This window comes from Nerophis lumbriciformis, linkage group LG22, assembly GCF_033978685.3.
Source record: "Nerophis lumbriciformis linkage group LG22, RoL_Nlum_v2.1, whole genome shotgun sequence".
NCBI classification, from domain to species: domain Eukaryota; kingdom Metazoa; phylum Chordata; class Actinopteri; order Syngnathiformes; family Syngnathidae; genus Nerophis; species Nerophis lumbriciformis.
In genome coordinates this window covers 35567834-35584752 of record NC_084569.2, presented here as the reverse complement: position 1 = coordinate 35584752, position 16919 = coordinate 35567834, and the positions used below count along the sequence as shown (strand labels likewise).

The following is a 16919-nucleotide window of genomic DNA, read 5'->3' as shown; positions in this document are numbered from 1 at the left end:
GTCCTGGACCTACCGGGGCCTGCGGCCCTTGGACCCTGGCTACTAGGTTTTTCTGATTTAAAAGTTGGCAGGTATGGTGAGGTTATAAAGCTTTTGCCTGTTAAAGAAAGGAGACTGATCCAATGCACAGACATTCGCGTGCCACGCTGTCACGACCCAGACGCACACCAGTGCGCAATCATATGGGAGCCGCGCTGAGCGCACCTCCAAGCGCGTCTCTCTGCCGGCGACGGCCAGATATGGGCCCACGCTCCAGCGCCATCCATTTTCAGGGCTAGTTGATTCGGCAGGTGGGTTGTTACACACTCCTTAGCGGGTTCCAACTTCCATGGCCACCGTCCTGCTCTCTATATCAACCAGGGTGAGCCCCACCCCTTTCATGAGCGCACTACGCGCGGAGTGACCCCTGTTACGCGCCCCCGGCAACAGGGGTGGCAAGCAGGTAAGCTGCGCGGGCGGAGCGCGCGGAGTGACCCATGTTACGAGCCCCCGGCCACGGGGGTGGCGGGCAGGTAAGCTGCTTACCTGCTGCGCGTGACGCCGGCCGCGGCGAAAGCGGACGAGGCGGGGTGTCGGTGCGGTGGGCGCGGTAGTGACCCTGGACATGCGTCGGGCCCTTCTCGCAGATCGCTTCAGCTACGGCTCCCGGTGGGGCCCTCTCGGGGGAAGGGGCCTCGGTCCAGGACCCCGGCGAGGCGTCCCTTCTCCGCTCCGTAAAAGTGTCCATCTCTTTTCTTTTTTTTTCTTCTGTTGTGGCATATGCAGCAGGTGCCTGCTCGTTTTTCGTATGTGGGTAACAACATTTAACTATGTATATATATTTCCGAATTGGTTTAACTGCCACCCGCAAAAAAAAAAAAAAAAAAAAAAAAAAATTAATCCGCCCGACCCGACCCGCGAGCGGATAAAATCTTAGTTTTTTTAATTTCATCCGCCCGATCCGCGGATAATCCGCGGACTCCGCGGTTGTGTCCGCAAACCGCGCATCTCTAATATATATATATATAAATATATATATATATATATATATATATATGAAATACACGAGTTGGTGAATTCTAGCTGTAAATATACTCCTCCCCTCTTAACCACGCCCCCGCCCCACCCCCGACCAGGCCCCCCACCTCCCGAAATCGGAGGTCTCAAGGTTGGCAAGTATGGGATATCCACACATTCTTGCCATCTCTGTCGTAGCATAGCTTTCGTCGGTAAAGTGTGCGGAACAAACGACTGACCATTTCGTCGGCTTTCCCCACAGCCTCGTATTTTGAACAAATTTCGTCCAATTTCTTGCCACTTTGGCATCTTTGGGCCACTGGTGCAACTTGAATCCGTCCCTGTTCGTGTTGTATAGTCCGAAAAATACGGTAAGCATTTTTATTCCGGTTAGGCTTCTATTCCTTTTAAATGTGTCCAGTTGTGTGAATGCTGTGTAACTAGACACTATTTGCTGACTGCTAAGTGTTAATAATAAAGTTAACCACACATGTCAACATAAATGTACCTATTTTTCGTACAAGGGAGCATCCTGAGTCTTACATTTGATGTTGACAAAAGCGGTGGGGCCATGTATGTTGTCTGACTCTTACCTGTACTCTGTGCAACTCGAACCAGCCCATTCCTCAGGACATCTCTCACCCATGTTTTGATCGTCTCACGTCCTTCGCCTCCCACCACTGACACCACCAAATTGGGTGAGGGCAATCGCCAGTGTGTGGTCAGCAGGGTGTAGATTTTTTGAGGTGGCGTGTCACATGATAGCCGCAGAAACTAGAAAGGACAAAATGATCATTTGGGTATCTTCGAAAACAACGGTGGAAGTGGAAAACAACAGTGCGGTGTTACAGTACTCAATAATCCATCATTTGTCTTTTTTTTTGGACAACCAATGGTGAAACAGTTCTTCCATCACTTTATGCCCCTGTAAAGACCTTGCATTGGTATCAAAAGCCAGGACTTGACATTTGGAATTAAAATGTCAACTAGAGACATACTTGCCAACCCTCCCGGATTTTCCGGGAGACTCCCGAAATTCAGCGCCTCTCCCGAAAACCTCCCGGGACAAATTTTCTCCCGAAAATCTACCGAAATTCATGCGGACCTGAGTGACGTGTAGACAGCCTGTTTTCACGTCCGCTTTCCCACAATATAAACAGCGTGCCTGCCCAATCACATTATAACTGTAGAATGATGGAGGGCGAGTTCTTGGTTTCCTTTGTGGGTTTATTGTTAGGCAGTTTCATTAACGTCCTCCCAGCGCGGTAACAACACACAACAACAGCAGTCACGTTTTCGTCTACCGTAAAGCAGTTCATCTGCCGTAAACAGCAATGTTGTGACACTCCTAAACAGGACAATACTGCCATCTACTGTACATGCATATGTGACAATAACATCTACGGCTTTTAGAGAGTGCAGTGCACAACTGTGCACACAACAAGGAGACGAAGCAGAATGCATCATCAGAGAGGGTGTTCAGCATGGTTAGAAAAATAGTGACAGAGAATAGAACAAGGATGGACAATTCAACCCTTAACTCAACAATGAGTAGATGAGTGTTATGTGTGTGTATATGTGTAAATAAATGAACACTGAAATTCAAGTATTTATCTTATTTATATATATATATATATATATATATATATATATATATATATATATATATATATATATATATATATATATATATATATATATATATATATATATAGCTAGAATTCACTGAAAGTCAAGTATTTCTTATATATATATATGAATATATTCCTCCCCTCTTAACCACGCCCCCCCCCACCACCTCCCGAAATCGGAGGTCTCAAGGTTGGCAAGTATGACTAGAGATGTCCGATAATATCGGACTGCCAATATTATCGGCCGATAAATGTTTTAAAATGTAATATCGGAAATTATCGGTATCGGTTTCAAAATGATCAGTATCGGTTTCAATAAGTAAAATATATGACTTTTTAAAACGCCGCTGTGTACACGGACGTAGGGAGAAGTACAGAGCGCCGATAAACCTTAAAAGGCACTGCCTTTGCGTGCCGGCCCAGTCACATAATATCTACGGCTTTTCACACACACAAGTGAATTCCAAGCATACTTGGTCAACAGCCATACAGGTCACACTGAGGGTGGCCGTATAAACAACTTTAACACTGTTACAAATATGCGCCACACTGTGAACCCACACCAAACAAGAATGACAAAGACATTTCGGGAGAACATCCGCACCGTAACACAACATAAACACAACAGAACAAATACCCAGAAGCCCTTGCAGCACTAACTCTTCCGGGATGCTACAATATACACCCCCCCTCTATCCCCTACCCCCTACCCCCACCTCAACCTCCTCATGCTCTCTCAGGGAGAGCATGTCCCAAATTCCAAGCTGCTGTTTTGAGGCATGTTAAAAAAAAATAATGCACTTTGTGACTTCAATAATAAATATGGCAGTGCCATGTTGGCATTTGTTTCCATAACTTGAGTTGATTTATTTTGGAAAACCTTGTTACATTGTTTAATGCATCCAGCGGGGCATCACAACAAAATGAGGCATAATAATGTGTTAATTCCACGACTGTATATATCGGTATCGGTTGATATCAGTATCGGTAATTAAGAAAAAAAAAATATCGGAATATCGGACATCTCTAATGTCAACCTTTATGTATAAAAAAAAGTGTGAACGCACACTTAGGGCCTGATCTACTAAATAGCGCGTGCAAATTATGAAATTGCACGTACTATTAGTGGCCCTCTTGCCGGTGATCTACTAAAATGATACACGTGCCTGCAGCTCGGTTGCAGCAGTATCCTATGTAATCAATAGACTCCCTATTCTACCCAGTAGAAGTAGAAAGCACTTGATAGCAAGTGCAAAGTGGTGCACACCGCCCTATTTAAATGAGGTTTTTTGCGTGTGCCCATGGAGACAATCATTTCCTGCATATCTATGACGTCATGCTCCAACCTGTGTGGTGTTTTGCCATGTTGCGGAACATGCAGCACACAACTATATTCGGTGACATTTTTTTCTAGGCAATATAAACGTTAAAGTTAAAGTACCAATGATTGTAACACACACACTAGGTGTGGCGAAATTATTCTCTGCATTTGACCCATCACCCTTGATCACCCCCTGGGAGGTGAGGGGAGCAGTTAGCAGCAGCGGTGGCCGCGCCCGGGAATAATTTTTGGTGATTTAACCCCCAATTCCAACCCTTGATGCTGAGTGCCAAGCAGGGAGGTAATGGGTCCCGTTTTTATAGTCTTTGGTATGACTCGGCCGGGGTTTGAACTCACAACCTACCCATCTCAGGGCGGAAACTCTAACCACAAGGCCAGGGGTCGGCAACCCAAAATGTTCAAAGAGCCATATTGGACCAAAAATACAAAAACAAATCTGCCTCAAAAAATTAAAAGCCATATTACATACAGATAGTGTGTCATGAGATATAAATTGAATTAATATGACTTAAAGGAAACTAAATGAGCTCAAATATAGCTACAAATGAGGCATAATGATGCAATATGTACATATAGCTAGCCTAAATAGCATGTTAGCATCGATTAGCTCGTAGTCATGCAGTGACCAAATATGTCTGATTAGCACTCCACACAAGTCAATAACATCAACAAAACTCACCTTTGTGCATTCACGCACAACGTTAAAAGTTTGGTGGACAAAATGAGACAGAAAAAGAAGTGGCATAAAACACGTCCTAGAAAGTCGGAGAAAGTTATATAAGTAAGCAAACTACGGTGAGTTCAAGGACCGCCAAAATTAGTAGGACAAAACGGCGCTCGCCAAATACTCGAATCAGTGAAGCATGTTTAATACAAACAGTGTGCTTTATAACAATTAGGGAGGTTTGTATCATGTTTTTCCTTCTACAGAAACCATATTAACACAAAAAATATATTTTTTTCCCCTCATCTTTTTCTATTTTTTTATACATTTTTGAAAAAGCTCCAGAGAGCCACTAGGGCGGCGCTAAAGGCTCTAGAGCCGCGGGTTGCCAATCCCCGCACTAGGCCATATAGAAGGGCAATCTATTAGGGGTGTCAAAAAAAAAATTCTGATTGAATTGCGATTTCTATTTATGACGATTCTTAATCGATTCCAAAACAAAAAATCGCAGCCACTCAGGCAAATCATATCTGTTCTACAGATTTACTTTAGAAAGGATAAGTGTTGGATACTTCTCTGGTTGCCTTATTTGTATTTGACTTTATTAAATGTTTGGGTAGAATTTTATTAACCAAAACCAGTTTTCTTTTACAAACCCCGTTTCCATATGAGTTGGGAAATTGTGTTAGATGTAAATATAAACGGAATACAATGATTTGCAAATCATTTTCAACCCATATTCAGTTGAATATGCTACAAAGACAACATATTTGATGTTCAAACTGATAAACTTTTTTTTTTTTTTTTGCAAATAATCATTAACTTTAGAATTTGATGCCAGCAACACGTGACAAAGAAGTTGGGAAAGGTGGCAATAAATACTGATAAAGTTGAGGAATGCTCATCAAACACTTATTTGGAACATCCCACAGGTGAACAGGCAAATTGGGAACAGGTGGGTGCCATGATTGGGTATAAAAGTAGATTCCATGAAATGCTCAGTCATTCACAAACAAGGATGGGGCGAGGGTCACCACTTTGTCAACAAATGCGTGAGCAAATTGTTGAACAGTTTAAGAAAAACCTTTCTCAACCAGCTATTGCAAGGAATTTAGGGATTTCACCATCTACGGTCCGTAATATCATCAAAGGGTTCAGAGAATCTGGAGAAATCACTGCACGTAAGCAGCTAAGCCCGTGACCTTCCATCCCTCAGTCTGTACTGCATCAACAAGCGACATCAGTGTGTAAAGGATATCACCACATGGGCTCAGAAACACTTCAGAAACCCACTGTCAGTAACAGTTGGTCGCTACATCTGTAAGTGCAAGTTAAAACTCTCCTATGCAAGGCGAAAACCGTTTATCAACAACACCCAGAAACGCCGTCGGCTTCGCTGGGCCTGAGCTCATCTAAGATGGACTGATACAAAGTGGAAAAGTGTTCTGTGGTCTGACGAGTCCACATTTCAAATTGTTTTTGGAAACTGGACGTCGTGTCCACAAAGAGGAAAAAAAACATCCGGATTGTTATAGGTGCAAAGTTGAAAAGCCAGCATCTGTGATGGTATGGGGGTGTATTAGTGCCCAAGACATGGGTAACTTACACCTCTGTGAAGGCGCCATTAATGCTGAAAGGTACATACAGGTTTTGGAGCAACATATGTTGCCATCCAAGCAACATTACCATGGACGCCCCTGCTTATTTCAGCAAGACAATGCCAAGACAATGTTATTAAAAAAGTATTGATTTTGAAACGAGTAGCGTTTTGAATCGAGAATCGATTCTGAATTCAATCATAACCCCCAAGAATCTAATCGAATCATACGGTCCCCCAAGATTCACACAAACACACAGAAACGTCCACGTAAGGTAAACCATTTCGGACATTTCCTGAAAGTCTCATGAAAATCCGCCAATAACTTTTTGAGTTTATGCTTCTAACTATTTAACTAACTGTGAAACCAACAGCAACAATTACATAACCTTGTGGCAGAAGTAAAACGCCCTTAAGCTGTTTACACAAAAGAAAAGCAGTTTTTCATTTTGTTCCCTTTGTGTACCCAAAATGACTCCGACCATGACCTTGAACCCAAGGTGAGTACTGAAATGTGATAATGGCGTCCGGTTACACCCCTATTATACTTGCACAATTTCAGCCTTCTGCAACGGTGGTTCTCAAAATGTTTTCACCAAGTACCGCCTCAGAAAAGACCTGGCTCTCCAAGTACCACCATTAATGACCAACATTAAAAATACAGTAGCGTAGTATGCCTAAGTATTCATTAAAAACGAGGCCGAAGTTTTATTTGACAAGTATGTTTAATTTTTTGGGCCACACATTTTGAACAGTAACACTGTGTTTGAATATAATAAATAAAAACACTGTGCTTGAATAATGAATCAAATAAAATTAATTGCACACAAAAGTTTGGCATACCCCAAATGTCCCTTGGCAAGTTTCACTGCAATAAGGCGCTTTTGGTAGCCATCCACAAGCTTCTGCTTGAATTTTTGACCACTCCTCTTTAAAAAAAAATGGTGCAGTTCAGCTAAATGTGTTGGTTTTCTGACATGGACTTGTTTCTTCAGCATTGTCCACATGTTTAAGTCAGGACTTTGGGAAGGCCATTCTAAAAACCTTATTTGTTATCCTGATTTAGCCATTCCTTTACCACTTTTGACGTGTGTTTGGGGTCATTGCCCTGTTGGAACACCCAACTGCGCCCAAGACCCAACCTCCGGGCTGATGATTTTAGGTTGTCCTGAAGAATTTGGAGGTACTTTTTCATTGTCCCATTTACTCTCTGTAAAGCACCAGTTCCATTGATAGCAAAACAGGCCCAGAGCATAATACTACAACCACCATGCTTGACGGTAGGTACGGTGTTCCTGGGATTAAAGGCCTCACCTTTTCTCCTCTAAACATATTGCTGGGTATTGTGGCCAAACAGCTCCATTTTTGTTTCATCTTACATCACATAGACAAAGATAAGACCTTCTGGAGGAAAGTTATGTGATCAGATGAAACAAAAATGGAGCTGTTTGGCCACAATACCCAGCAATATGTTTGGAGGAGAAAAGGTGAGGCCTTTAATCCCAGGAACACCATCCCTACCGTCAAGCATGGTGGTGGTAGTATTACCCACACATAGTATTACACACACATAGCATCCCACGCTGCCTTTCTGATAATTAATTGACAGTTGAGATAACGATTCATGTGCGCTCAAATTAAAATGGGCATTGATCTAATTGTTGATTAATCACATGGGGATAGGTTGTATGTGTGAATGTTCTCTGTCTATCTGTGTTGGCGACTTGTCCAGGGTGTACCCCGCCTACCGCCAGAATGCAGCTGAGATGTGATTAATCAACAATTAGATCAATGCCCATTTTAATTTGAGCGCACATGAACCGTTATCTCAACTGTCCATTGGTTATCAGAAAGGCAGCGTGGGATTGCTATGTGTGTGTAATACCATGTGTGGGTAATACTACCACCACCATGCTTGACGGTAGGTGTGGTGTTCCTGGGATTAAAGGCCTCCCCGTTTCTCCTCCAAACATATTGCTGGGTATTGTGGCCAAACAGATACATTTCTGTTTCATCTGACCACAGAACTTTCCTTCAGAAGGTCTTATCTTTGTCCATGTGATGTCAGATGAAACAAAAATGGAGCCACAATACCCAGCAATATGTTTGGAGGAGAAAAGGTGAGGCCTTTAATCCCAGGAACAATAGAACGGCCTTCCCAAAGTCCTGGACAATGCTGAAGAAACAAGTCCATGTCAGAAATCCAACAAATTTAGCTGAACTGCACTAATTTTGTCAAGAGGAGTGGTCAACAATTAAACCAGATGTCATGATCCGAGGTCCGGATCATGTTTTTGTTATGTTCTGTTAGTTTTAGACTCCAATAGTTCCTGTTTTTGTGCACCCTTGTTTGTTTTAGTTACCATAGCGACTTATGATTTTCACCTGCCTCTGTCTAGAGACATTACAAACCCCGTTTCCGTATGAGTTGGGAAATTGTGTTAGATGTAAATATAAACAGAATACAATGATTTGCAAATCCTTTTCAACCCATATTCAGTTGAATGCACTACAAAGACAACATATTTGATGTTCAAACTGATAAACATTTTTTTTTTTTTTGCAAATAATCATTAACTTTAGAATTTGATGCCAGCAACACGTGACAAAGAAGTTGGGAAAGGTGGCAATAAATACTGATAAAGTTGAGGAATGCTCATCAAACACTTATTTGGAACATCCCACAGGTGTGCAGGCTAATTGGGAACAGGTGGGTGCCATGATTGGGTATAAAAACAGCTTCCCAAAAAATGCTCAGTCTTTCACAAGAAAGGATGGGGCGAGGTACACCCCTTTGTCCACAACTGCGTGAGCAAATAATCAAACAGTTTAAGAACAACGTTTCTCAAAGTGCAATTGCAAGAAATTTCGGGATTTCAACATCTACGGTCCATAATATCATAAAAAGGTTCAGAGAATCTGGAGAAATCACTCCACGTAAGCGGCATGGCCGGAAACCAACATTGAATGACCGTGACCTTCGATCCCTCAGACGGCACTGTATCAAAAACCGACATCAATCTCTAAAGGATATCACCACATGGGCTCAGGAACACTTCAGAAAACCACTGTCACTAAATACAGTTTGTCGCATAATCTGTAAGTGCAAGTTAAAGCTCTACTATGCAAAGCGAAAGCCATTTATCAACAACACCCAGAAACGCCGCCGGCTTCTCTGGGTCCGAGATCATCTAAGATGGACTCATGCAAAGTGGAAAAGTGTTCTGTGGTCTGACGAGTCCACATTTCAAATTGTTTTTGGAAATATTCGACATCGTGTCATACGGACCAAAGGGGAAGCGAACCATCCAGACTGTTATCGACGCAAAGTTGAAAAGCCAGCATCTGTGATGGTATGGGGGTGCATTAGTGCCCAAGGCATGGGTAACTTACACATCTGTGAAGGCACCATTAATGCTGAAAGGTACATACAGGTTTTAGAACAACATATGCTGCCATCTAAGCGCCATCTTTTTCATGAATGCCCCTGCTAATTTCAACTAGACAATGCCAAGCCACATTCAGCACGTGTTACAACAGCATGGCTTCGTAAAAAAAAGAGTGCGGGTACTTTCCTGGTCCGCCTGCAGTCCAGACCTGTCTCCCATTGAAAATGTGTGGCGCATTATGAAGTGTAAAATACGACAGCGGAGACCCCGGACTGTTGAACGACTGAAGCTCTACATAATACAAGAATGGGAAAGAATTCCACTTTCAAAGCTTCAACAATTACTTTCCTCAGTTCCCAATCCTTTATTGAGTGTTGTTAAAAGAAAAGGTGATGTAACACAGTGATGAACATGCTCTTTCTCAACTACTTTGGCACGTGTTGCAGCCATGAAATTCTAAGTTAATTATTATTTGCAAAAAAAAAAAAAGTTTATGAGTTTGAACATCAAATATGTTGTCTTTGTAGTGCATTCAATTGAATATGGGTTGAAAAGGATTTGCAAATAATTGTATTCTGTTTATATTTACATCTAACACAATTTCCCAACTCATATGGAAACGGGGTTTTTATTTAAGCCTGCCTTTGCCAGTCAGGCGTCATTGTTTGTCTGATGCCTGCATGGACTACGTAAGTCGTGTTTATTTCATGCCACAGTTTCATAAGGTCTCTATGTCCATAGTCTATGCTAAGTATTTACTTTAACTCCAAGTGCGAGCAGCGCGTTGTGCTTTTGCCTTGTCTTCCGTTTTGGTACCTTTTTGAGTTTTGAGGATTAAATCATGCTTTTACCTGCATGCCTTGTCCGGAATAGTCCGTTTGCATCCTGGGAGAACAAACCGTCACACCAGAAGCTTACCAGAAGCTTCTGGATGGTCGCCAAAAGCGCCTTATTGCAGTGAAACTTGCCAAGGGACATGTAACTAAATATTAACATTGCTGTATGTATACTTTTGACCCAGCACATTTGCTCACATTTTCAGTAGACCCATAATAAATTCATTAAAAGAACCAAACTTCATGAATGTTTTTTGTGACCAACAAGTATGTGCTCCAATCACTCTATTACAAAAAAATAAGAGTAGTAGAAATTATTGGAAACTCAGTCCCGCCATGACATGATGTTCTTTACAAGTGTATGTACACTTTTGACCACGACTGTACATTTCAGAATAAAATGTTAATCCCCGAATGTAAAACTACAAACAACAGAATGCTGACTTGGTAACTTTCCTTGAAAGCTTCCATACTGTAGACACTCTAAGCATAAGTGTGTGGACCAGTGACGTGCAGTCAGGGGAGGCAGGTGAGGCGGGGCCTCACGTGCCATCATGGAAAGAAAAAAAATGTTAAAAGAAAAAATAGTAATTAAATTGTTATATGTATCCAGTGCAGTGACGTGCGGTGAGGTTGATGGCTGGTGAGGCACAGACTTCATCACAGTCAGATTTACAAACATATGAACCCTAAAGAGTATCTTATTCACCATTTGATTGGCAGCAGTTAACGGGTTATGTTTAAAAGCTCATACCAGCATTCTTCCCTGCTTGGCACTCAGCATCAAGGCTTGGAATTGGGGGTTAAATCACCAAAAATTATTCCAGGGCGCGGCGCCGCTGCTGCCCACTGCTCCCCTCACCTCCCAGGGGGTGATCAAGGGGATGGGTCAAATGCAGAGGACAAATTTCACCACACCTAGTGTGTGTGTGACAATCATTGGTACTTTAACTTAACTTTAACTTTACACATACAAACTGCAGCACACAAAAAAGCACATTTAATAAAAAAACTTTATTATGGTCTTACCTTTACTTATAAATGCGCCGCTGTTGTGCTGGATTAATGACTAAAGCCCTCACTTCAACTTTCCACGTGCAAGATTGAATCTATTTAAAAAAGTGTAACCGAGGGTTTATAAATGTCGCCTATACTGTATGAAACTACAAAATAACAAACACGGAGGCTCCAGTTTACACGAGGACCACTTTATTTACCTTCTTTCAAAAACTTCCGCTCCACTCCAACGTGTCAAAATTCCGCTCTTAACGCCTTCAAAATAAGAGCTCAAGGCATATACTGTATAACAGCGCATAACAGGAACTTAACATCACAAAGAGGAAAGCCCATAAAAATAGGTTACAAAAGTTATTTAATAAGAAGCCAAAAAGTGCAAAAACAATAATGTTCGTGTTGGAGGAGTTGTGAATTAGGTCCACCTGCAGACTGCAGGTGTACCTAATGTTGTGGCCCTGCAGTCATTCACAACTCCTCCAACACGAACATTATTGTTTTTGCACTTTTTGACTTCTTATGAAATAACTTTTTTAAATAGATTCAATCTTGCACGTGGAAAGTTTAAGTGTGGGCTTTAGTTGATATAACAATTCTACGGCGGGGGTGCAGGAGGCGAGCCTCAGCCAGTGCGTCTTTTGCAGCCGTTTTATGATTGCTCAGCACAAGAAATACGTTACACACATATAGTTGTTGACAAAATACACTGTACATTATATACCTCAGCTAACTAAACTATGGAAATGTATAATATAGTTCATATAGCAATACGGTCTCACTGCACAGCAGGCCAGCAGTTAGCCGAGTCCGCAATCCATGTTGAGGCACTGAGTGACGTGCCTCAACTGGCTGCTGATCACCGCACCGTCTCTTCTCAGTATTTGAACGGCAAATGTGAAAATTCAGCGATTTTGAATACAAATAATCTAAAACTGGTGAAGTTAAATGGAAAATAACTTTATAGTATAATCACTGGATACATATAACAATTTAAATTTTTTTTTTTTTTTTTACATTTTTTTTCTTTCCATGGTGGCAGGTGAGGCCCTACCTCACCTGCCTCTAGTGACTGCACGTCACTGGTAAGACCATAATAACGTATTTTTTATTAAATGTGCTTTTTTGTGTGCTACAGTTTGTATGTGTTAAGTTAAAGTACCAATGATTGTCACACACACACTAGGTGTGGTGAAATTTGTCCTCTGCATTTGACCCATCCCCTTGCTCAGGTGAGGGGAGCAGTGGGCAGCAGTGGGCAGCAGCGGCGCCGCGCCCGGGAATCATTTTTGGTGATTTAACCCCCAATTCCAAGCCTTGATGCTGAGTGCCAAGCAGGGAAGAATGCTGGTATGAGCTTTTAAACATAACCCGTTAACTGCTGCCAATCAAATGGTGAATAAGATACTCTTTAGGGTTCATATGTTTGTAAATCTGACTGTGATGAAGTCAGTGCCTCACCAGCCATCAACCTCACCGCACGTCACTGGTGTGGACACATACAACAGCCACTGCAAACATGCTTTGAGAACCAGCTTGCAAACAATGGCCGATCGAGTTACTGCGTCAAGGTTTGGCTCGCCACGTGGGCGTGGTTTAAAAATCCTGCTTCACCGCTCTTTGAAATGTGATTGCAGAGCCGCATGCTTGTGTGAGAGTGTGCTAAGGACTCACATAACTGTGCCTGCAACTGGCGCCGGCAAACTCCAGCTCTCCGAAGGCATCGGTGGGAGACTCTGTGGTGTGCTTGCTACTGTCCCACTGGTGGACCACCTCCAAGGACTCCTCTATCTCCTCAGTCTCCTCAGTCTCCTTTGTCTCCTCAGTCTCCTTTGTCTCCTCAGTCTCCTTTGTCTCCTCTGTCTTCTTTCTCTCCTCGGTCTTCTCAGGGAAAGAGTCATGCAAGTCCCGCACGCCGCCACAAAGACACAGCTCTCCATCACTGACAAAACACACACACACAGATTGTCATCCCACAATTTTTAATGTCTCTGTTCCACATTGCAAAAAGTCAGTGTTCAAAAATAAGAAAAAAAATATACAAAAATGAGGGTTACCGGTATTTTATTTGAACTAAGCAAAATTATCTGCTAATAGAACAAGAAAATTTGGCTTGTCAAGACTTTCCAAAACAAGTAAAATTAGCTAACTTCAATGAACCCAAAAATACCTTAAAATAAGTATATTCTCACTAATAACAAGTGCACTTTTCTTGGTAGAAAAAAAAAAGAGACCTTTTTGCTCAATATGTTGAAAAATATTCTTAAATGAAGTAAATGCTAGTGCCATTATCTTGACATAATGATATGCGCCCGGCATTATATTTCTTGAAACCAGCAAACTTATACTAAAAACTAATTTATTGTTCTTAATGGAAAGGCAACAAGGCAACCGCTTGTTACTCTCGGGGTCTCCTAGCCGCTCAGGCAAATCATATTGTCTAAAAATGCATTTTTCCATCGATAACATGACATCATCGCGTCAAGTGCGTGCTCTTTCAGTCAATTAGTGCGCATATATACAACCCAGCCAAAAAATGTTTCATTGTAATTTTGAGGAATTTCTCTGAATATGCATGAACTATTTCTGTTCAAAATTGTTTGAAATGTCAAATGTTTAAATATTAACTGTCAGTTTACTGTACTGTGCCAACTGTACTACTATATGAGTACCTATTTTCTATTGTTTCATTGAAAATAAAACAGCAATTTGGCTGTCATCTGTTTTAATTATGAGACACAATTGTGACAAAGTCATGATTTTTTTTTTTTTACATACTTGAAATAAGAAATTATTACTTTAAAAAAGTAGTTTTATACTTGTGAGTGTTGATGACATTTGGACAAAAATAGTTTCAAGCATGTTTTATTCAATATAGGTCATCAAATCTCAGCAACAAGCTGTAATATCTTACTGAGATCATTTAGGAGCGAAACACTTAAAACAAGTAAAACACTCTAACATGAAATCTGCTTAGTGAGAAGAATGATCTTATCAGACAGAAAATAAGCAAATATCACCCTTATTTGAGATATTTCATTTTACTTAGATTTCCGTTTTTGCAGTGAATTGCTATCCTTGTCTCTGCATTATTAGGTAAAAATGCTAATGAAGTTTAAATCCTATCAGATAAGATCATTCATTAACTAAAAGGTGTGTTTCATACATCTTTGAGTTTTTCTTTGGGTGGGCGATTAGGCAACTTTTGGTATCGATCTAATACCAAGTAAATGCAGGGCCACCACTACCGATACCGCTATCAATACTGTACTTTTTACATGACATCTGTCAAGATCACTGAATATTTTTGCCTTTTATCTGCTGATCGTGATAATAACCAGAATAGGATTTTAGGCAAACAAACAACGTATTTGTGAATAATGTATCGACCAAAATGTTTTTTTTCCAGGGCCAAGACCCATTAATCGTAGATAAGGAGGACCTTAACTGATATTTAGAGCCGAGGCACAAGACATTGATACAACGTTGATTTATACTTGCCAACCTTGAGACCTCCGATATCGGGAGGTGGGGGGTGGGGGCGTGGTCGGGGGTGGGGCGGGGCGTGGTTGGGGGCGTGGTTAAAAGGGGAGGAGTATATTGACAGCTAGAATTCACCAAGTCAAATATTTCATACATATATATATATATATATATATATATATATATATATATAGATATCTACATCCTGAAAATATGCAAACAAACTGTGTTTAGATAATTGATACTTCAAACTTGCATAAATAAATATTAAGGAATATAACATAACTTGGCTTCTGAGAGTTTCAAAATGTAATGAATAAAATGCTAAAGTTGTTGATAAACAAGCAATTATTTTAATAATTAAATATGGTCATTTTAAATGAATTATTATGATAATTTAAAATCAATTATTTCCAATATGTTTATTTTAATGTATAATTCTATGGCTGGATGTAATAAGGAGTCACGAAAAAATACAAATAAAAATACAATTAATTTTGATGTTTTTAGCAAATTATAGTAAAAATGTATTTAGTTTTTTTTTTTTTTAAATTAATAAATATATTTATTTTTAGGTAAGATAAACATAATAATACAATTTATCTCTAGTCTGGATGATTTAGTTCTTGTCACCCTGTTGTCCTCCCGTCATGAAAAAAGGCTGTCCTCACTCAGGTCCGCATGGAGCTGGAGGGGGCGTGGCTTCCAGCTCCAGCTGAAAATCAGGAGATTTTCGGGAGAATATTTTGTCCCCGGCGCTGAATTTCGGGAGTCTCCCGGAAAATTCGAGAGGGTTGGCAAGTATGCGTTGATTATACATACATGTCCTTCAAAAAGTGACTTTGAAACAACGTTGCAAAATTGTTGTATTTGCAAAAATTGAGACAATGTTGATGTCTAACGTTGGATCCATGTTGTTGGTTGGGAAACGAACAATTTCAAAGGTCAAATCAACGTCGCAACCTGACATTGAGTAAACGTGGTCAAAAAGCGTGTTGTTTCAACGTTGTATTTGTGCTGTAAAATATTGGTTGGAAAATGACCAAAATTCAAAGGTCAAATCAAGGTCAGAACCAGACATTGATTAAACGTCGTTAAAAAGTATGTTGTTCCAACGTTATGTTTGAGTTGTTCAACGTCAGGACCGAATTCGACAAGTTTTCAACAATGTCTTGTGCCCGCTGGGAACTGATAGTGGTGTGGCGCGACGCCACTGCATTTTTATTACCAACACACCTTGACAACGAGGTTGTTGTTTTTTTACTCGAAAACAAATTAAAACCCCCAGAAGAAATCACATAAAGTAAATAAGCACACACATTACTACTGGATCTAACAATAACAACAATGTAAGAGTATCAACAACCCAACAAAAAAACTATTGTTGTAGCGTAACCGTAAGGTAATGGAAGTTATCCGGATCAGACCCCAAATCTCTACAAATGTTAGTTGTTTCTTATCCCATTCTGGACACTTCCTGAAGGTTTTATGAAAATCTGCCCTTAAAGGCCTACTGAAACCCACTACTACCGACCACGCAGTCTGATAGTTTATATATCAATGATGAAATCTTAACATTGCAACACATGCCAATACGGCATTTTGGGACAGCATGGTGGCCAGCTATTAAGTCGTCTGTTTTCATCGCAAAATTCCACAGTATTCTGGACATCTGTGTAGGTGAATCTTTTGCAATTTGTTCAATGAACAATGGAGACAGCAAAGAAGAAAGCTGTAGGTGGGAAGCGGTGTATTGCGGCCGACTGCAGCAACACAAACACAGCCGGTGTTTCATTGTTTACATTCCCGGAAGATGACAGTCAAGCTTTACCATTGGCCTGTGGAGAACTGGGACAACAGAGACTCTTACCAGGAGGACTTTGAGTTGGATGCGCAGACGCGGTACCGTGAGTACGCATGCAGCTGCGGCTTCCAAACATTTGATCGCTTGCCCGTACGTGCGTGCCGCT

The 16919-nt window shown here is 41.0% G+C and overlaps 1 protein-coding gene across 1 annotated transcript in view; it reads right to left on the bottom strand.

The window, feature by feature from the left end:
* Nucleotides 1-16919, bottom strand: part of trpm4a (transient receptor potential cation channel, subfamily M, member 4a) — a 119309-nt gene that overhangs the window by 78704 nt on the left and 23686 nt on the right. The window contains exons 4-5 of the mRNA XM_061973798.2: nt 13141-13408; nt 1590-1770 (exon numbers count right to left, since the gene is read on the bottom strand). Coding sequence (XP_061829782.1) covers nt 1590-1770; nt 13141-13408 — 449 coding nt within the window. The remainder of the gene's footprint in view (nt 1-1589; nt 1771-13140; nt 13409-16919) is intronic.